Raw genomic sequence first — 24,205 nt, forward strand, 5'->3', positions numbered from 1 at the left:
ACATATATGCATGACTTCATGTTGACCAAACAACAAAGGAGGTAAAATATGAAGAACGGAACATATTTTTTTATTTTATTTTTTGAAAGAATTATCTCGTCTTTCCATCTTTTCATGATAAAATAATTAACTGGGATTCAATAATACATACATAATTCTCTCATCGTTTACCTTTTCAAAGAAATATGCTGCTTAAGCTTTGCTTGCAGGGGTTTCAAAGCACAAACACTCACTATACAATATAATATAGTGAAAAAGACGATAATATTTTAATCTTAGTCATGGGTCGTTTGTTTGGCCTTTAACTCACGACTTTATTTATTCATTTTCTTCTTTCTTAGTTAAGATATTCAACTCTGATTAAAAAGGTCAAAAGACGCAGTAAGAGGGAGAAGGGAAATAATCATAAAAAGAAGTGTGGGATTATTAATAAGAAAAAAAATGATTTTTCAACAACAACAAAAAAAAAACAGGGTTAAAACTCTGCATTACCGATCATAAAGGGTGGGGAAAATCAAGATGTTTCTAACTTTATACAAAAAAAAGGTATGTAACGCATATTCTTTCCCCCCCCCCCTCGTTCTTTTTTTTAACCAACTTAAGGCTATTTTTGTACTATTAGTAGAAAAGCTATCAAACAAAATAAGGAGTTGAATTAAAACAATCTTGTTATGAATACCTTTAGGATTTACCTGTAGGATTTAGTAAAGGTCTCAATATTTCATACTGTAATATTTATTAATGTTTTAATTAATTAGTGCAGTTTTCCTAATATTTGTACATTTATTTGTCTATTATTACAACCGTACCGGGGTTTTTTTATAAATGGATCAACCCATAAAAAATCCTGACAACACTCATTACACGATTGTTTTAGCTTAAACCCTTTTTTCATTTTATAACACTGGATCAATTTCACGTGACATGTCCTCACCATCGGAGGCGCTGTCTGTGTTCATTTGGTACGTCAGTAAAAAACTCAACTCTATGAATAAAAAAAATAGCCTTAACTTGGTGAAAAACTAGGAAGAGAAATCAAAATTATTCCTTGCTATATTTTCAGACAGAATATATATAAAAGGTAAATCAAAGTATTTACGAGCTAAAGTAGCTTATTAATAGAAAAATAATTATAAAAAATAATACATAAAAGTTTACTGCAGGTGTAAAATATATATATATATAATTCCTTCCCCCCTTTCTCTATGGCCTTTCCCTTTAATTGTATTTCATATATATTTATAAAAGTATATACATATATGGCTCTTAAAAAACCAAGGGATAAATACCAACACAATAATAAAAGAAAGAAAAGGAAACAAGTTCTGCCTGGTCAAGGAAATGCGGATTTATTTACCTTTGATTGATTTAATAGAAGGTAAGAAATAAAAAAATATCCTCACTGTTATTATTACATATAATTTCTTTTTATGGTTGTCGTTCATATATATAAGAGAATAAAAACAACAGCAAACACATTCAGTCGCATTATATGTAAACAGGGTGATAATTTATACGTCCACAATCATACATTGTTGTGTGTATATATTAGTGATGACACGGATAGAGGGTTCGGACATATTTACATACTGCTAAGGTGAAAAAAGTAGCCTACTTGCGAATCTTTTTTTTTTTTTTAATACGTAGAAAAGTAGCGATTATTGACCAATGAAGAGGGTTCCTGAATTTCTACTAAATCGTCATCATTTGAGATGTGAAAATGTGTGCATTTTTAAGCGTGGTAGAATATAATTCTGCTAGTAATTATATCCTGGTTGTAAGTTGTACTAACGATTGGTACAATTGTATCCTTGCATGCTTAAAAATGGACTCATTTTCTCTTCTCTAGTCATTATAATTCTAACTAGTGTGTATGTGCTCTCCTTCCTTCAAACAAGAAGGAACCAGCTCAAATACCTTTTACCATGTGGCGGGTCGCAACTAGTATTTTACCACACTAAGCAAAATAAACAATTGACCTTCTACACAGACGAATTGAACAAAGATTTTTTGCCACCTCTCTGATAATTCCGTCAAGAGGGACAGGCATGCATGAACTCCTTCATGCTGGTTTCATGTATTAAATTGATTTTACTCTTTTTACTAAAAAAAAAAAAAATGAAGTAAAACAAAATTTGATCTCCAGCACAATTGATATAAAGCCCTTAAAAGCAATTTAAAGATCCGTTACATCACTAGTCTATACATATGTAGTACATATAGCTCCTACAGCCTACAAATGTATTTGTATACATCCATCTATCTATCTCTATATATATAATTAGACTCTGATATAAATCAAACATGACAACAACACAATACTTATATCCATATATAGAAAGAAAGAAGAAGCCTTAAGGAAGATGTCTTCAATTACCTTGAGGCTATTTATTTGTAGAATGGTTTATCCCCCTCTGTCTATCTAAGAAAAACAAGAAGATGTGACGGGGAAAAATATTATTTAGGACCCATCCTTTATATATATATAAGTCGTGTACAAGTTGTAACTTGTATAAGTCAATTGTACAAGTTACAACTCAAAAACGAGATAAATAATTTGAAGTGCTTGTGATGAGAATAATACAATAATTGAATAGTCCATTGACATTTACTGTTGTCCTTTATATACATAATATGGGGCACATAATCAAACTCAAAAGCCCACAGTTACATTATACATGCAGACATAATACATGTTTAATTTTAAATGATTGTAGTTATGGGCCTAGTTGGCGTTTATTAAGAAAACTCCTGGTGTAATTAAATAAAAAAATTTAGACGAATAGCAATTGCTTCGTGTACTATCTGCTTATACATGTTACAACTTGTACACAACACATAATGATGTTCCTTCTTTCCAAAGTGAAAGTCAACTCAAATAATACCATTACCATATAATATTCTATGCTACAAATCAAGAGATTATGATTATTAGGAGAAATAAAGACAATAAGCTTGAATTATGAGTAATTGCCATTAAGGAAGTGGAGGGAGGAGGTAAAGTAGTTGCAGAGATATACATAATATAATAGAGAACTCCACTTTGAGCAATCCTCTTAGCTTCTTTATTTTAGTAAATCAATATTCACCACTATGTATATAATACTAGGAAAAAAATGGTTTGCGTTAGTAGATCTAATTTGTCATCGGATTTCGGAGCAGCAATGTACGGCTACGTGAGAAGAAGTAGAAGAAGAAGTCAGTCATTAAGTGGGTGGGTGGTTGGTGCAAAGTAGTAGTAGAAGAAGAAGAATAAAGGGGAATCAGAGAGTTGGATGGGAGAGGGAATAATAATGGTATGTGAAGAATAAAAATTATTTTGCTTTTTTTTTTTTTTTTTTACTCGAAACATTATTTTTTTCTCACTTCTACTCCTAATAACTTTATATCACGAGGATGGTTCTGTCTTTTCAACCATGGAACAGTATTATGAAACTATGTATGTACATATATGTATGGTGTAGGCGTTATTTCTTCCTTTTCATAACTTCCCTACATTTTGGACCATCGATCATTTACGTGTCAACATCAGAAAATGCTTGTATATGTGTATAAACACAAAATAAGAGAGGAAATAATAATAACAAAAATAAAAAACTACAATAATAATAATGGTCCTTAGCCATGTTATGGCTAACAATCAAAGCTGGGTTTCTTTTAGCTCTCTACATTTTCTTCTAGCTGTATATTAGATATAGTGAAGACTAGGAATGGGCTTGAGTAGTACCCGAAGCATCATTATAAAAATAATCATATATTACCCGCAAAAACGGCTGTCGGCTGGTAATATTAAAAATAGGTATTTTGATATTTATATATAGCCAAATACAAGCGTACAAGCTGTAGAAAAACTAAATATGAATTTGGAGACTTCAAATAAAGGTGTATCACTGCCAAGGATTTGAATTTGTCTCCATATGTCCACCAAGGATATAGAGTATTTTTTGATATGTCAGCTATATATTCACTTATCCAGAGGAACACATGTTAACTTTTTCACAAAACTATCCTGGATTTTATTTTGCACCCGATAAACATTTTTTGTAAATAGTTTAGAAGCTTATATCTTCCAAATAAGTCTACATACATGGAATTTCATGTGTGAAAGAAGAAGAATACATAAGACAAAGTATCATTTATCAAAGCTACCCCCTCTCCCCTTTTTCTTCTTCTTCTTTTCCAGAAGAAGAAGAAGGACACAGAAAATTAATCTTGACTCTCTTTCTCTGTTTTTATATTTTGTTCCTTCCCTTTTTCTATGTGTGTGTATTCTGTTATTTATTGTCGTAGCCCCGCGTCGTTATTCAAGTTACTAATTAAGAATATATATAACAATATTAATTAAGATTTATCTTACAACCTGTCTAGCACCTGTATCGTGTATCATTATTATTAATAATAATATTGCCTTTCTCTTTCTTTTTCATCCCCTATATGTACATATATGTATACAAGTGCAAAAAAAAGTATTTTATAGTATATATAGGTATATATGTCTGATCGAACGTCTGATAGAGAGTGGGGGGTGCGATTTCCTTCTTCTTTTTTTTTTTACTTATTATATATATAAATATATATATTAAAGATTGTAATATTTTTATTCATGGGTTGATATTTATGTATTATATATATGTAGAGAAACGACCAAACAAGTCAGCAAGGAAGGAAGTATCCAGGAAGGACTCTTTCTCAATAGGAATCAATCTATGTACAATCAAACATGTCGAACGAGCGTATTATGTATTATGCGGGTGGCGTACATATATATATATGTAAAAAAAAACATATACTATATAGTATAATAGTGTTATAGAAATGAATAAAAAATGGAGATTAATCATTTTTAGTGAGGGATGAATAGATTATTATTATTATTATATAGTACATCGAGCGCTTTTACCATAAAAAAATAAAAGGATTCAGGTCCATTTTTTGAAGAGACTTCCTATCACGAGAGCTATCTTTGAGGGGGAGGAGAAATAACGACGTCTACAACACTAGTCAAATATAAAAATGCTCTTTAGAGTGTCATATATGTTACGTACAAGTTGCTGTACAATTTGTACAAACAGACAATAAAAGATGCAATTTGTACATCTTATAAGAAAAAATATAGTTTTATACTACTAGAAAAAAAAACCCGCTTTTCCATCTGATTCAATGCCTAAAAACCTTCTCAAACAACTAAAAAAAAGTGAATTTTAGACTACTTATTACAAAAGCACTTTAAATTCATCATTTGAAAACACGTTGCAACTAGTTTCTAATATGATAACACCAGTCGTTTTAATGTCTAATTAGCAATGAACATTGGATATCAATGTATTTACAATCTATTCAAAATATGAGTGATCCATTTTTTGTAGGATAAAATGTACTGTGGGATCGTATCAATGAGTAATTTATACATCTATAAGAAAGTCCATAGTTACTTCCTTAATATATATATATATAATTACGGATATGAATACTCATTTATTGTTTTATATGAAGGTAATTATTGTTACAAATCCATTACACAGTATATATATATTTTTAATACTTTCATCCCATTTTATTTTATTGATTACAATTTCTACAAAATTCCAACTAGTATATAACATATATATATATATATAATAACTATTCATTTTCTAAGAAAAGGAAGTTCAGCGGAAGTACATACGTTCAAATGGGACTCTCCAATCAAAGAATAATAATATAATCTGTCCCGATGTTTTACTTTTCTTTATATCCATACTATTTCTCCATCCTACTAAGAGGAGCCAGTTTGACTCCCAGTTCTATCACTGTAATTACGTATTACCCTTATTTGAATGGATGCAAATATATACTATTGTATATATAGGATACAAAGATGTAATTTTCCATCTGCCCCCTCTATTCCCCCACCCTATGGGCTGCTGTTTAAGAGATAGATAAATGTTGTTGCGTCTACACACATACCAAACAAGAGGGAAGTGGGCTCATTTGCATAGATTTGAAATTTAGTTTGATTTTTTTTTTCTCTTCTCGTTTTTCTTATGGTCATTTACTGCATCCGTTGCTTCTTATTGAAGGAGAAGATGGGGGAATATCCCCTCTTCTCCTTGCTTTTTAATCGAGATTTATGGTAAGTAGGAGAAGAGGGGGGATTTTATTTTTATTATCTATTTATACAAAGAAGACGATCATCATCGTATATTCAAAGCACGATTGACCATGCTATAGACAACGCACACATGACGTGTATATATTCAAATTATCTGGTCAAATAAAACACAGCACACGAGTAGTAGTAGTCATCGATTGCAGCAGTTTAAATCAATATTTTTGTTATGATATAATATATGTATTAGTGTTGAGACTGGGTCCGAGACCGAATGTTTTTTAGTCTAAAGGGATTTTTCAGCTCAAAATTTAAACAGTGGACAAATATGGAAATCATAGACAAAAACTTTGACCTTCTAAAAAAAGTCTTGCATAAATTATATTGTTTTATCTTTTGTAAATATTAATTTTTTCATCAAATAACTTTTTTCCAAAAAAAAAAAAAAAAATGATTTTTTTTTTTTTTTTTTGCATAATTTCCTTTCCAAAAAAAAGTTGCACATAAATTCAATTTTTTATCTCTTATAAAAAAATTCACTTTTTTTCCATAAATATATTGTTTCTAATAATAAAAAAATGACGTGGAACCGGAATATGATCGAATTAGCTTTTTCAGTTTGGTCATATGTAATTTTTTGATAACTGATATTTCAGTCCAAATGTAAATTTAAATTCTAACCATGGACTGAAACACAATCAAATTCCCTTTCCGATTCCACTTCGTTCTTTAACTTTTTCGTGTATCAAATTTTACTACAAGATCGGACTAGACCAATGTTGAACGAAATTTGTTAAAATTATAAAACGCTCTATGATTTTCAGACCGTACCCCAGCACTAATATATATATATATATGGGAGGAAGGGGAAAGAGACCTTTCTTCATACCAGGGGCCAAAAGCTTCATAGAAATAAAAAAAAACAATAACAAGAACAAAAATAATAATATTGTTACATTCAGCGTAGGTGTTTTGAAAAAAAAAACGAAAATAATTCTGGGGAAAAAAAGCTTAATTTATTCATAATTTTGTACCTTTAATTTTTTGTACCTTGCCAAGAATTCACTTACGTACAATTATTATTTTTGTTATTTTTTATTATTATTATTTAAAGGAATCAACTTTATGTGTGTATTAAGTAATTTTTTTTCCTCACCTCACTCCATTGCTTCATATACACTAAACAATGTACATACTATTATAACGTAAAGGGGGGGAGTAAAGGCCACTGACCAAGAAACGCCCAAAAACATAGTAATTTGTCAAAATTAGCTACTCCTTCCATAAATATTATATATTTACAGGGTGTGTACATTTTTTTTCCATATTGTTAATGAATGAGAGTTTAGCATGCAAAATACTTTTTTTCCTAAATGTTTTTTTGACCATTTGAATATATATTTTATTTTTAAATTCCCAAATGAATAATCCTCAAACAAAAACTAGAACAAACATACAAAATAAATAGGTAGACTCCTGAGAGATAAATTGCTCCGTTGTATGTGGTTATAGACAGACTCCTAGATATGAGTCTGACTCCTTCACTACTGCGTAGATAAGTACATAATTTTGTGGTAGTGCAATATGCTGAATTAAACTGACCTAAGGCGTATATTTTTACAAATGAGATATTTCAACAGGTGGAAGAAAATGACTAATTTGTCATTTTGATATTGATTTTTTTTGCAACAAATAAAAAGTAGTCAATAGTGGCTAGGATTGTTTGGAGCACAAAATCGCAATAATGAATGTGTCAATCATTATGCAAATTAATTACAATGAAAGATGATTTAAATTGCTATAGTATAAAAATATGAATAGCAATTTGAAAAATATTCACATCTTGTTATATATATATATTGGAGTCAAATATAAATTATGATAATTATTGTATATTTATGAAGAATATATAATTATTCTCCTTTTTGAAGAATAATACATCCCTTTGATAGTACTTCAAATATTTTATTTCTTTACTGAGTAAATTAATGAATAATGATTACCTGAGTTAGACGTATTGGTGGTCGCATCCATAACCTCCGTTTTACGCGCCGTCTTTTTGGACCCTGCCTCCTGCTTGATCCGGCGCTCATCTGCAGAAGAGGACGATGTTGAAGAAGAGTCCATCAGCATCATCATATCCTCGGAATTCTTCTCAAGTGGTTCAGTGACCTCTTTGCCGTCTGAGCTACTAGTAGTGGTGTTGTTGTTCGTTTCTTCTTTGGAGGTATCTGGAGTGGAGGAGGAACGAGGTGGAGGAGGAAGTACGAGCGGTAGGGAACGATCCTCAGAGGAGTGTGAGCTGGTGTTGTTGCTGCCACTATTCAAACTGCTGTTGTTGTTTATGATATTAGTACTATTGTGGTTGTTGTTTGGGGTGTGTGAGAGATGTTGTTGGTTGTGGTGGTGATGATGATGAGAGGGAGAAGGGATGATGGGTGTGGGTAAAGGGGTGTTAGTCACTTCATCCGAAGAGGATTCATTTCCATTAGAACGGACTGAGGAACTGCTCATGTAGTTCTCCTTGTTACAGGTGAGAACTTTATGTTGTATGAATTTTACTATGTCTGCAAGGGCAAAGTCCTTTTGGCAGACTCCGCAGGTCAGAGTATCTCCTCCAACGAGCTCTGGATCCGCTATAACGATAAGAAAAGAATGGGGAAATGTCACATTAGTAATCCGTTAAGAAAAAAAGATAAGACTATAGTATGTAGATAAACAAAACAAGGCTATTGAGGTTACTTAATGAGAGGGAAATCTATTATCCTTTTCTTGGAGCTCTCATCAATGAATGACTTTTTTTTTATTATATGAGCATTAGTATAAATCTTATGAATGAACCCCTCTTTTCTCCCTGTGAGATTTTGTCACACAGAATATACATTTATATTTTATATAACTTTTTAGAGTAAGAAGACGGAAAAATAGAGAACGACCTCCCTATAATTGTTCTTTGAAGAAATAAAAATATATATATATTGAGAGAGCAAGAAAGTCCAATAAAAATAACAAAAAATAATAATAATAATGGCCCTAATAATTCTACAATAACTAATAACTATGTATAATAAGAATCTTTTCTCTCCTTTTCTGTCTTATTGGGTATTGGTTTGCCATAACCTAACCCCAAAAATAAATAAAAATGAGTGATTTGCCCCTTTATATCGCCATTATCATCATATTGATAAAAATATGGAAAAAATCCCTTCACATCCATTCCAGGATTCGCCATGGTAATTGGGCCAATTCTTCCTTCCCCAAAAAGAAACAACATTCGACACGATCATTTTCCACCCCCACAATTCCTTCCACACTTTCTTAATAAATTATGATTATTCTCCTACTATTTATAATATTATTGCAGATGCTGTCAAAGAGAAGGGCACCCCAGGGGTGGGTAGTGACTACAACTACTTCTCAATATGTGAATATTATTTCTCTATGTTGTTTCTCTGATTGTATGAATGTTAGTATATATGACATATTATAATATCCATTCACCCCCCAAAAAGCAGTTCTACCAACATTATTTCCTATTGTACAAACATATGCAAATGTTTGATTTGATACTAACTTGCAATAATTCCACTCGTTCTTCCATACTCATCATAAAAATAGGAGTAATTATTTAAACAGGGCAGAAAACAACATCTGCCCCTTATATTTACATACATTCATATTGTGGGGGAGGTCCCCTCCCCCCTTCTCCACACACTTATTATTTGGCTGACTATATGCACAATGTACATAAGCCTGTTAGTGATATGGAAAAATAAGAAGTGTCAGTCTGTAAACAGGGGAACTTTGCCATTATAAGAGTCTAACGAATAAATATATAAATAAATTTGTCAATCATTTCACAAATAAATAGTATGTAAATGATTCTTTGTACTAAGGGATCATCTACTAAACAAAAACCCGAAAATCATTTATATTGCTGATAAAAATGAAGTAAGGAAGAGATTTCAATTGACCATTTATTCACGCAACCTTCACATCTCTTGATTCCGAGGAGTTTTGATGGTAAAAAATATTAAAAAACCTTAGATTTTTTAATATTATTTCCTTTAGCTGCCTTGCAAATATGCTATAATTCACTGAAGGGCCCTTGAGAAAAGAGTGATAATTTCCTTACCGTTAAAATAAGGACGATATATTTGATATAGGAGAAGATTGAGTTGTGCAGCCTGTGTCTCCATGACATTGTCTAGAGGGCCAACACTCATCCGACAGTCAGCGGATGACGCTGCCCCCGGTGGAGTGGGGCCCACTCCACCGGAGCTTAACTTTTCGGGAATTAACTCAATGATGATGACTACTTTGAGAACAAGTCAGGGTCAAGTAGAGAGTTTATTTGACACGAAAATGGTGAAAAGGAAAATAGTTCCTCGTTCCTTTTTCTGTCTGTTAACGCGTTGTGATGCTCTTGTTCGATTCTTGGAGTTATCAACCACTACGATAGGTAGGCGAATTGACGGATTGGATTGTCTTGTTGTCTCTCCGTCTTCTTAAGACATTTAGACAAATTTAATATTCGTATTAAAATTTTCTAAAGTCCCTTGTCACTTTTATTTCAATGTTATTATTGTATCAGTAGAGGTCTACTACTACTACTAAATATAAATTTATATTATATTTTTTTCGTGATATTCAAGACCATGTATACGCAATCGTGCCGAAACGGCGACTGAAGAAGTTTTTTTCTTCTTTTTTTTGCTTGAAAAAAAAAAGAAAAGAAACGAAGTCATCTTCTTCTTCTTCTTCTTGTCGTCGTCGTCGTAGAAGAGGAGTAAGAAGACAAAAAAGGAGCGCGAACCTTTATTACGTGCACTCAGAAGTACGGGCACGCGATGATTATTATTATTATATTACTCCATATTTTTGTATGTATATATTTATATATTATAAGTTTCGCTGTGGCGTTAATATAATAACGTATGTAGTATATAGTATATATATGAATTAAGGCGGCAACGTCGCTAATTTTTTGTATTACACATTTTGATAAAAAACCTTCTTCTCACGCGCACTCGGGCGCAGATTGATGTAGAGCAAAAAAAAAAAAAGAAAAATTTCATAATTTCCCCAAAAAATAAATTATATATTTTATTGAAATATTGTAATGGACATTAGCGAGTTTTATTTTCAATTATATTTATCTCTAGTTGTTCTATTCTTATATATATATAGTTTTTATCTTATTTATTAAAGTATCCATGGGTCAAACGGCTGGACATTTATTTCTCAATCTTTTTTTTTTTTTCTCATGAGTCTCTTAAAATTCTCATGGACAGTGTTTTGTTTTTTTCTTCTTTTGTTGTTATTTTCGTTTTCTTATTATTGACCACCGGTCCATAAATCTTTTTTTTTCCCTTTTTTTTTCTTCCCTGACCGCGAGAAAAAAGTACACATAACAATAAGAAGAGCGCGGTTTTTCTTCCTTTTCCTTCTTCCTACCATTTGTCCGTCCGTTCGTCCGTCAACCTGACCATTCCACTTGGTTTTTTTCCCTTTAATAAGAGAACATTAAAAGGCGGGGAGTGACCAGTCATCATCTCTCAATGACCCAACCTTTCTTTTCCTTTTCTATAATACTATGTTAAAAGAATATAATAATCATTTATATGAAAGTAAAGGAGAGACATTCTAGTTGGAAGGAAGGTTCCCTCAAAGCTTTCCTCTCTTTGAGAGAAAGGGAGTAATAAATCTGACTCTATTTTTATTACAAACGGAAGCTCCACTGACCATTGGCTGTCTCTTATATAATATCCAATAATGTTATGCCTGAAAAATCACTCAACCCTTCCTTACTTTTTGAATGGATATGTTTTTATACATAAATAGAAGAAACCTTTTAATTGTACCTATCAGGGTTTCACACTTCCCCGTAAATTGTTCTTGAGCAGCAGCAGGGGAAATTATTGTTTCTAAATTTTGGGATTCTTGGAAGTTTCTGGGATGATATGGTAAATAACTATACATTATTTGTAATTTCTTTACGAGGATATCATCACTTCTTCCTAATTTTTACGTAGTTAATAGCAGGAGTATCCGATAAAAGCAATATTTAAATTTTTGGGATTTTAGGAAAGTCTAGGATGAGATAATTAAAATTTGTTTAAGGGAAACGGATTTTTTTAAATTTTTTAGACAAACATTAAACATTATCTTAGCCCGTTGAACTTAATAATATTATGTACATACTAAAAGATCCGGTGCTGAATGTACTGATAAATTCAAGTAGTTTATCACATACTATAAGAAGACAATTTTAACCATGTCAGGAACAATCCGGAACTTTTAGAAAGGACTCATATAGGGGTTAGAAGGTAAATTTATATATCTTTAAGTATTCAGTTATTGTTGGTCTTCTATTTCATTTCATTTTAAGGTTATATACACCATTTGCAGTTGCGGATAAATTGATAAAAACTTAATATCTATTGAATATTCAATATGCAGGTATTCCACTTTTCATTGTGTGAGTTAGATTATGATGATGGGATGCTTATATTAAAGAAATGATTAAATGCAAAACTTCTCAGGAATTTTCGTAAAATCAGAGAAATCCTGAACAAAAATGTAGTAACTATTTTTTTTTTTTTCTGATATTAGTTGACCCTTTATTAAAACTAAAAATCGAGTTAAAAATTTAACTCAAACTGAATAATCACTGCTTTGCAAAATGATTAATCCTATAAATATTTCCACAACAAAAATGACCCAAAAATTCAGCGGTGAGTACGTTATTTAATATGTGAAATTATTCGTCAGATTATTTGTCATTATTTTTATAAAATAATGATGATCCAGTTTGAATAAAAGGAGTAATTTGATTATGAATTTGAATAATCGGTCAACAAATCAATGAAATATAAATAATTTTTTATTTCGCTCAAGATAAGTATTTTTATATTTAGAACATGTTCAAATTTTTATGGAACTAGTTAATTGATAAAACTAAAAGTTCCTATTTTAAACATTATGAGTTTATAATTTTATTATTTAATTCAATGATGTATTTTTTAAACATTCTATAATATAAAAGACTCCGTAGAGTCAAGGGACTGTATATATACATCATAGGTATATATTCATGTCTATCAGTGATGATATCAAGATAAACTAACAACCTTTTAAATGTATTTTCTCCGCCAAGACTCTTTAAAAAATAATAAGTTATGGGCGTATTGAGGGGCTCGAGGGTTATTTTCAAAATAATATACAAGTAGGATTCTTGATTAGGACAATACATGCAGGTAGGGAATATTACACGTATTTTCGGATAATCTAAATAGTTTTTGAATGGAGTCCGACGACAAAAGGCGCAAAACTCCAATGCGCCATATAATATTTCTTTGGATTTTTGAAAAATTTAATTTTTTAAGAATACCTACGGACTTTTTAAATTTTTTTCTAAAAATTATATATTTGAAATTTAATTTAGGAAATAATTTTCCAAAAAATTGAACTTTTAAAATTTTTTTCAAAAAAATTGAACTTAAAAAATTTTTTCAAAAAAATTTATTCTTTTGAAGCTTTTTCTCAAAAAATTAAATTTTTTTGATTTTTTTCAAAAAACAAGCCCTCCACCAAAATATAATCCTGCAAATATCCTTGTATATAAATTTTGTTATAACATTCACGTTGTAAAATGTTTTAAGGTAATTGTGCAAGCTCAAAAATTGTAATTATTTGATTGTAACACCAATGATTTTAAATACCACATAGTTCATTGATGTTATCATTTCATTTGGATCTATTCAATTTACTATTGACAATACGTTTGAACATTATATTGTATCACAGAATCCGCCTATGTACCTGTATGCACTCTCGCAACCTTTCTTACAAAAAGAAACATCAGGAAGAAATTGAGTTGTTAGTTAACTAATTGTCCAACTTTGGAATTATTATTCAATAATTGTAGTAAATTACTCCCACCTAACCAATAGCCTTTTCTAATTCAACAAATGAACGTTTATAAAACTTCATTGATAATATTATTATTAAAACCTCTAAATGAAACATTTAAAAATGTTTCATCTCATATTTTTGTTAGCGGCAATTCAGTACATATTTTTGTCTACGTCTCTTTTATTTATTATGTTAGTACTATCCATTATAATTACTACTGTTGGATTCAGGTATTACTCGAATTCGAAAACATATTGGACTTTACGTGAGCTGAGAATTTTAGGAAAATTACTCAAACTTGCCCGTTATAACTTTTGGAAATTTTGATTGTACTCGAAAAAGCGAATTATCAAAATTCACTGTATCACTACTCAAAAGGACTGTCAAAAATACAAAAGCTTCTTTCATTAGTATTTCAAGAAACAACCACATAACATATTAAGTGGAAATTATCAAAACTTGAAGTCAATAATTGAGCTATTGTCTTTACTCAACTTGAGTCAAATTCAAAAACTCCAACTCAACCAAATTCGAAATATTTGAATCAAATCCAACAAAATAACTACTAACTACAAATGAATGGATGCTATCAATGTAGGTACATTGAAATGTGAACATTTATATGATCTACTGTGCCATAGAGTGCCTATTGGTGAATTAATAATTTTTAACTCTAAAAAAGACTAAAAATACTCCCTTTAGTATTGTTTGATATACCGTTACAATGGTCTTATTTTGAATAGTACTAAACTACATTGACATAAAGAAAAATATGTTGGTAGATTTATTAAATCATAAACAAACAGGCCCACCAATGACGTAATCTACAAATGAAAATGGTAGCCCTCCCCATATAAAAATAATTGTATTTTATTCATTGGAACATGTAGACAAATTATCTTCTATAAAAAAAACTTCAAATTTATGTGATATCACCTTCTCTACCTTGAACCTAAATGCAGGAGAGACCTTAATAGGTGTCCTTAACCAAATTTTTCTAAATATTTCTAGGCAAAAACTAAAAAAATACCAATACCAACTTAAGCAACAGAACCCCTTCAAAAATATTGATATCATGCTAACACAAATATCAAAACATATAGTTAAGAATGTTCAATTATCGTAATTTTGTGTTAAAATAACAAAAAAATTTCATTATGAAAAAAAGTTTCATCTATTTTTTTAAATTAATTGCAACTTGTACAATCAATTATTATTTTTGTACAAGCTACACCTTATAAATAAACATACATTTGAGTTATGTATGTACCTGTACATATATCCAGGTACATAACTTGTGACATCAAACATTGTGTTTATTATTTTTAATTACAGTGATCTCCTTTTTTTGTTTTGTTTTTGAAGGTGTTATGAAGGTGCTCTGATATTCATATTTATATATGTAGCTTTTCTATTCTCATAAATCACGTCTAGGAAGTGTCCTATTTCAAGCCAGTCTCATTTATTAGTTATGCATACATATATACAATACATACAATCATGTGTATACTCCTTTGAATGTAATAATAAAGGTATATTCATCCCATGTAGGTTCATACTTGCATACATAAGTAGAGAGAGAAAAGGCATAACAAAATAAAAAGGCAGCTACTTGACTAAATCATTATTAATAAAAGAGATTGATCCCTCTCTATCTCTTTCTCTCTTTCGCTGGTTCAATGCGTCTGGATTTGACAAGAAAAGTCCTTATTTCTTTCCTCTTCCTTTTCACCACGTCAACTCCTTCTTATTCCTTCTTGACCTCTTTTAAGAGATTTTGAAGCATATATAAATATTTATTCTATTTTCTGCTTTGTCCTCACAATATTTATATTATACATATGTACACATTTAGTTATGTATCGAACAGAGATGGCAACATTGCAAATCTTTAATTCAAGAGGATTATAACTATGAAGAGGTGTAAAAAAAATGCCTTGACAACTTGAGTGTAATTTTTTTTTTTTTGTGCATTTGGAAATTAGAAAAAAGGTTTTTTTAGGCTTCGTAGCTGCTATCCAATCGAAAATTTGATGTGATATAAACAAATTTGTAAAATTTTTGGTATATGGCAGGGATTGTTTTCAAAAAAAAAAAAAAAATTAAAATACTTCTTACTTTATGAACAAAAAAAAGTATCTTTTATAAAAAAAAAAGTAATCAAAAAATATGCCTTTTTATTTATAATTGTTTGTTCAATTTAAAAAAAAAATATTAAATGTGGTTCATCCTCCCACTAGTGTTGTCTTGGTCAATATTTACTCAGTCCAGCCCATTCTTAGGACTTATCGGTGAATACATCTCACAAAAAATATTTTTATTTTCATTATAATACAATATAATACGAATGTATATAATTTTTACGTAGCTATCTAATTTATTCTATTATATAACAGAATAATTAAAAAAAGGAAAAAATTCCTGAAAGACGTCCCGAAAAGATTGATTTTATCTTCTTTAAGGCCCGACAAGTGGGACAGGAATGGGCCATAGTAATAAATAAGGACCGACACAACACTACGTGCCACCCCTAAAAAACACCTTCTAGATATGCGTATGAAGTGGAAGCAAATTGTAGCATTTGAAATCGGTGTTTGCTGATTTGAATACATAATTTTATAAATTTGCAAATGTGGATATTAATTCATATAAGATGCAGATAATTTGGTGATGCAAATACGGGTATTCGATACATCACTATTATCCAACACAAATAATTCTTCTTTGTGCCCAAAATGTATCACATATTTAGGGAGGTCATTTCAAAAACAAAAAAGTTAAGAAATGAGAGAGAAAAAGAGAGGCTCCTGATCCCAGGTTCATGAGAAAATAAATAAAATATCAAATACCAAGTTAAAATAATCATTATGATAATAATAAAAAAACAGAAGGTACATCGTGAACTATTCTTTATTTTGTTTGGAGGAGAGGTTTAATTAATTAGAGATTGCCCGGGAACTTTTATTATTAGGATCATAATATGTATGTAAGTCCGTTCACATAGGTAGTGAGAGAGAGAAAAGGTCAGGTAACTTAATAGGTAATAAGAAAAAAGTACTTATGGTCGTGGTGGTTCTTCACAACTTCTTCTTCTTCTCACCGGAAGTAGAAATGGACTTGCCCTCAGAAGGTCGTGGGACATTTTTGGGGGATGATGTTCTTAGTAGGTTCGAGTAATAGACCTCAAAAATAAGAAGGTAAAACATAAAAAAGAAGTTACTTGAAGATTTTTCTTATGAAAAGAAAAAGAAGCACAAAGCTTCATGCAACATTTCTTGGTCCACCCCGTTGCTCAACTAGATAAAAATGTTGCAACACGGTATATGTATGTACATTAGACTGTCCCGTTTTCGAGTTAATAATTTATTTTCCCTCACAAATGTATTTTCTACAGGGGACAATTGAAAAACTGACTTTGACGAAGTTCGATACCTCCGAAGCTGTTTTTGATGTGACACAGGGCATTTTAATTTGAAAAAGTAGGATCAAAATAGACCATATTCAGGCCCCTTGTTCCGTTCCAAATATAGTATTATGAGTTAAAAATGTACTGTTTAGTATTTGGGTTTGTAGTAAAAAATATTGTTTAATAATTGAAAGGGTTGAATTTGAAAAATTGAAATTTCGACCCAAAAACCTCATTTTTTCTAATTAGAATGGTTTATTCTACGCCAAGACTAGCTCAGCTGACAGCATGCTTGAGAGACATTAGTCTTTTGAACTCAATGTGCGTAAGTTTGATTCATGGTCACTCCTAACAAAGGAAATATACATTACGGAGATATTGTAATACGATAATGTTAACAAATACTAAACCAGTACAGCTTCATTTAACTGATTACAAGAGTGTTTTAAAAAATGGCTTGAGAGGCCTCAAAAATTGCCAATGTGAGCTTTTTGATTGATTGTCTTCAGCCCAAAAAGATCTTTGTGTAGAGGAAAAAAAGTAATAAAGTAAAAACGAGACAGTCTAATGTAAGTATGTAGTAATATGTAGATGTAAAGGTGATGGAAGATTATGGGAAAATGTTAAGTTGCGTCTTGACTCTCTGCTTGTAGAACGTACATACATGGGGATGATTTGTTTAGACGGAAGGTAATTAAGACTATTCAAACATATTCTCCTCTATTTGAGTGTATATTTATTGCTTTACAATTCTACGTATGTAACTCTATAAGCCATGTAGAATAAATATAATAAATTAAAGCCTGATATTATTAGAAAGAGTACATACATTCAATCCATCCATTTGTAGAATCTCCTTCTGACCGCTCACCATCTGTTATATTTTTATGGATACTTGGTAACATGGGGTGATAGGTAATTTCAGTCTTTGACCGACCCACAATTACATACAAAGAGGATGATGAAAGGTAGGGCCGAAGGATTCCATCCACCTTTCCCTCTACAATTATCTATCTCAAGTAGGTAAGGGTGAAAACATGACCACAAACCAAGCCACCAACGAACTAACAACTTTTGGTTTCGTGTCCTTGAAAAAAGAAACAACAACGAGTAATTGTGCTGTTCCATTTCAAAACTTTCTTCTTCTTTTCCTTGGGTCATTATATAGATATACTAAAGTTATACATACAATGAAACACGGTCCATCTCTTTTTTCCTCACTCTGGAGTTGTGTAATCGACTTGGGCTGGGACTTGAGCCAATCAAGTGATTTGATTATACATTATGAGTATTTAGGTAGATAGATTTTATAAAGTCTTAACTAGCTGAAATATGAGTAGATAAAGAATAAAAGAATATGGCTATCATTTATTAGTGCTTAGGGCTTTTTTAAAAAAAAAGCATAAGTCTATCAAATTTTTAATTTTACATTGCCCTTGTTTTTTTATAAAATTTTTAAAAACGTCAGAAATAAAAAGGTAAATGTTCCTTTTTTGTTCTTTTCCATTTGTACTTTCTTTTACGTTTGCTCGTCATTCTTAGACAGACATCTGCAAGAGGAAGTATTAGATAGTGACGGTGATTATCCATTTGTAACCCTTTAAGTCCCTTTATGTATATATGTAAGAACATCAATAAGGGTCTGGTCATCTCTATGGCTTCTTAGAAGCAAGTGGTAATTGAATTAATGCTACAATTTTATGGATCACACAATGATACAAATATGTGGAACTTTGTTCATTTAGAATATTATCTATGTATATGGCTTATACAAGTTGGAACTTGTATCATGAGATTATGCAAGGTGCAACCAAAAATGGGATGCATCATTTGAAAATAAGAATTTAAATACAGTAATACCTTGACATACGAGTTTCATCCGTTCCTGGACATAGCTCGTAAGTAAAAAAAATACATAACTTAAAAATAAACTAAAACTTGAAGCGACTTTTCTGTTCTTTCCCTAGCTTTTTTCTCAACAAAGTTCTATCATGGGGTATTTGTATCTCAAGGAATTAATGTACTTGTAATAAAAACAATGCGAAAATTGGATATTTCATAAATGGTCGATATATTAATAGTGTAGCTTTAAAATAAGTAAATGAAAATTATTGTTATATATGACGTATTATATGGAACATTATAAAATTTAAATCTCCACAGACATTTCAGACTTAAATACATAATAAATGCCTAATTTTAATAGATAAAAATGAAATGATAACATAGTTAATAATTGAAATTAAAAATAACGTTATGAGACGTAAAAATTGTAATTTGTACAATTATTTCATATAGTTTTTGCAACTTGTACATATGTGGCCGAACAATACAAAAACAAAAAAAAATGATTTATCTCAAAATAGAATTTGGATTATATTTGTATCCAAAGTATATTTATTAACCCTTTGGAGGCGCCGCAAATTGCATTTAAAGTATACAAAATCAATCGTCACAATAAAATAATGAGAAATTGACAGATATTATTTGAAAGGTCATATTGGGGTCATTATAAGTATCTTAAATCAAATAAAGGCTCAATAACTATAGTCAAAACTCTTTTTTATCTTCACCCATCCCACAAATTTGAATACAAAGTCTACATGTCTATGAAACAAATTGAATTTTGTTCGAGATTGTTTTTATGTTGATACAAACCATATAATATTGTGTTTTCTAATTTTTTATTATACATATTTATTAACAGTAATTAGTGGCAATTATTGTCTCTTTACTATGTTATGATGTATTTACCAACAAGTAGGATTAAAATTTTATTGATAGACTTTCTATCCGTCTATCTTCCAACTCTGTTAACCTTTCTTCCCTCATGGACATATAATATATATTTCTTTATTTTTGACATGGGCTTACCAGACCTACAAATTTCCTCACCTCTTACTTCTATCAACAAGTAAATTTGTTCTAATCCTAAAGCCAAATAATAAATGTACAAGTCAAATAGCAGATTTCAATTTTCTTTAACGAAATGTAAATAGCTTTTTTCCTTCTTTTTTTTTTGCAAATGGCCAGCCTTTTAAATTACCCTGAAACATTTTTATAATTTATAACTTTGATATTTTGTTTTAACTAACACAGAACAGTGGAGACTAAAAATATGATTCAATGTTGCTTTTAAAAATATTAAAAAAAAAGTTAATATTAAGTATTATGAATAATAAAAATATGTAACTACGTTAAAGTAATCTTATAACAAATTCAATATCTTTACATACTAGTGATGATACGTGTTTCAAGACAGAATTCTAGTTCGGTTTGGTATGAAGTGTTTTTTTTAAACCGATATGGGTCGGTCTTTAAAGGATTTATTTATTAATTTAATGAATTGTCTATGTATATCCAAGGATAGATATGATTTTTATAATCAGGACAAAACTGGATTGCTATTGATTAAGGTAATTATTAATGCACATAAGAAACGAATGAAATATCAAAATATAATTCTTATCTTAAAAACAATCAATCTGCTCTTAATATCAGAGACATGAACCATTGGGCGATTATGAAGCTATAAATAAGTGTTTTGTAATATTGGATAAATAATTTGGCGAATGAAAATTATCTATATTTATAAAACAAAGTTTGTCTAGACCTTTGTTTGTTTGCAGCCGCCTAATTTTTGAGTGTGTGCTTGATATGTTAGAACCACGTTGCCATATGATACATATAATATTGTAAGCAAAAGCTCAAGTGTGCCCAATACAAATGTGGTAGAAAAACTCAGAAATTACTATTCGAACAAAATTGTATATTTATTTCAATAATAAAAAAAATTGTTAAATAAAGGTAATAAATAGTAATTTTTTTTTCCTTTCCACAAAAAAGTCTTTGATACATAGGAATGATCAAGACCGATTTTTTTGTGCTAACCCAATTGTATTAGTAGACCAGTGCAGACCGAACTTGGACCGTATTAGTTTGGTACTACAAAAACTTTATTGTTCTTAGATCCGTCTAAGATTTTAGGACCGAAACTAAACACTAATCTATACATACCTACAGTATTTATTCCCAACTCTACCTTTCTTGACTGCTTTATTAGAAAGAAAAAGAAAATTATGTAGTTATTTAATAGGTGTGAAGACGAATTAAATATATAAATAAATAATAATTTCTTTCAAATTTGTCTACTTTTTATTATTATTTATCTTGTTATAGTTATAACAAACAATACAATGAAATTACTAAAGTATTTCAAGTATTTTCTACTTCTTTCCATGAGTCTTTATTAGTGTCTTTTTTTACAAGCCCAAGGAATTTCAATCCTCATAACTTTTATAACAAATCTATGTATGTTTCAAAAAACTTTCATTTTCTATCTGTCTCTCGCTTTCCTTTTCTTTGACTGACTGAAACACGCCGTTTTGAACTTTGCCGACTATTAAATACTACTAACTTGTGCATGATTTTAATACCTGAATTGAATGAAAATGGTCTTTTTAAGTCGGCAAAAAGGGGGGTTTTCTCATTAGAAGATGACTAATAGGTCATTAGGACCATTGAATGGTAAAAAAAGATAGGAGCGATAAAAAAAAAGAGACAAAAAGAGGGCGGGTGAAGACTGACCCAACACTATAAGACATCCTTTGATGCTCCTTTCCAGTTTGAGATCCCCTCACGTTGTCCTTTTATAGAAATATAATTTTAGGTTTGAATCAAATTACTCGATGTTAAAGAAAATATGAGATATAAAAAGCATAAACACTACATTATAAGGAAGGCCAATCGAAACATGGAATAATTAAAAGAAGTTTCAAAACTCGTCACCCTTCCTTAATGGTAAAACTTAATCTACTTTATGTCCTCCCGGCCTTAATGTACGGGTCTGAGATTTTGAATCCTTCCAGGAGCTACATATTTAATTAAGTCCTTGGAAAAGGTAGAAGCTAGGGGCTGTGCCGTTTTTTCCTTCATTGGGAGATAACGAAAACTATTAATGCAAAATCAAATAATGAATCTGTATTATAGACGTGCCATTAGGGATGTTATTACACTCCACCGAATTTTAATTGATATGATAATTCTATCTTCTCAACCCTGGATACTAAACAAAGACTCTCTCTTCTCCGAAACCAGACTCTCTGTTCGCAACTCCATCTACTTCCCAAACCCAAATATAGACATTTTCAAGCTTAGTTGTTATTATAGATCGGCTAGTATTTGGAGTTATATACCTCCATACTTTGGTCAGCTGACCTCAAGTGATTTTTAGTTCATTCTTTTTTTTTTGTCTGACATATTTATATTTTGTTCATTTTGGTATTATTTTATTTCGTCAATTTTTTCTTTGGACTATTACCTTATTTTTAAAATTTTAATATTCTCATCTTAAACGAATTAATTTTACCAAGAATGATGATTTTAGTATTTTATAAATACTAACTTTGATATGAACTTTACAGGCTTTGATTATCGCGGCAGCTCGAAAATGAATAAACAAAAGATTTAGATTCGACTTGGACTCAAATACTCAAAGATTTGATTTGGATACGTATGCAAAAGGGGATTTAACTTCGACAAAGCTAAAGTGAGTTGACTTTTACTCACGACTGGGAGACAAATTGTACATATGTCTTAATAAAAGCTTTATGTAGATTTTACTTGGACTCAAAGACTCGATACTTGATTCCAATATGTTAAAAACGTTAAAACCACTCAGGAGTCGGACTCAATTATCAATAAACAGATATATTCGACATAAAATATGAGTGAAAAATCTGGTAATCTAAGTTGTACTCGAACCTAAAGCCCCAGTAAAATTGATTTGTAAGCAACTTTGCATGAATGGCAACACCATATTTACCTGTCCCTCAGAGAAATGAATAATAAGCCGATAGAATATTAGTGAGCATATTTTCAAACTGTTGTGTTGATTTACTAAACATCATCTTTTTAAATCTGTCAATGTTGATTCTTCAATGACGTCAGATCTAGATATTGCTTGGTACACATATAAAAATAATGTTTAAATTATATTATTTACTTATGGAAAATTAAATTTGATTTGTCAGTTAGATAAGTTGGCGAGACAACCCATAATTTTGATAAGTAAATTCGACTTAGCAACGTACGTTAGTGTTTAACTTTTACCGTAGGCATGCAATGGATTGAATATACTTCTTTTCTTTTTTTTTTTTTTGCAAAAAGGCACAAGGGATATACTAATGAGAAACAGTAACTGATTCCTAATTAAGAATATGATATATGTAAGAATTATTCTTACTAGATGTAAAAATTTTTTTCAAAGTTTTTAGTTTATTCTCATTTTTTGAGGACATTATAACCCCATTTGCTCTATTTTCATCAGAATAAAGAGTGACGTCATCAATGATAAAAAATAGATATGACTAAGAGTTCAATCAGTATAGTTATTCCCCACTATTTCATGTATTGCCTCAAGAATGTTCAACATGTTTTTTCTTCTTCTTTATAAATTGTTGCAAACATAGGCCATTAGTCCAATTCTAACAAGAATAGATAATGTAATATTTCAAAATATTACATATCTATTACTGTGGGTCAAAAATTAAAATTTGAGATTTCGATGATAGCAAGTATTCGGAAATTTAAAACATTCGTTATTCCATGTCAAATTTGAGAACGAGTAAGCATATTTTGGAGTTCCCCAATTCAGTGGAATCTTTATTTTTACATAATTTGAGGATTTTTGGAATATTTTTCCTGATTATTACCAATTAGGGTCAGAAATTTGATTCCTGAAATAACATGACTGGTATTTAACACCGATAATAATGAAATGTTTCAAGTTTCAC

The 24,205-nt window shown here is 30.4% G+C and overlaps 1 protein-coding gene across 2 annotated transcripts in view; it reads right to left on the reverse strand.

Moving 5' to 3' along the window:
* Cph (BCL11 transcription factor chronophage) overlaps positions 1–24,205 on the reverse strand; it is a 251,648-nt gene that overhangs the window by 4,302 nt on the left and 223,141 nt on the right. Inside the window, exons 1-2 of one of the 2 annotated variants that reach the window (XM_040709120.2) lie at positions 10,224–11,004; positions 8,092–8,724 (exon numbers count right to left, since the gene is read on the reverse strand). In XM_040709120.2, coding sequence (XP_040565054.1) covers positions 8,092–8,724; positions 10,224–10,314 — 724 coding nt within the window. In that variant the 5' untranslated portion in view covers positions 10,315–11,004. Of the gene's footprint in view, positions 1–8,091; positions 8,725–10,223; positions 11,005–24,205 lie in introns of those variants that run through there. The other variant, XM_071887366.1, reaches the window with a different exon arrangement.

This window comes from Lepeophtheirus salmonis, chromosome 3 (assembly GCF_016086655.4).
Source record: "Lepeophtheirus salmonis chromosome 3, UVic_Lsal_1.4, whole genome shotgun sequence".
Classification (NCBI taxonomy): domain Eukaryota; kingdom Metazoa; phylum Arthropoda; class Copepoda; order Siphonostomatoida; family Caligidae; genus Lepeophtheirus; species Lepeophtheirus salmonis.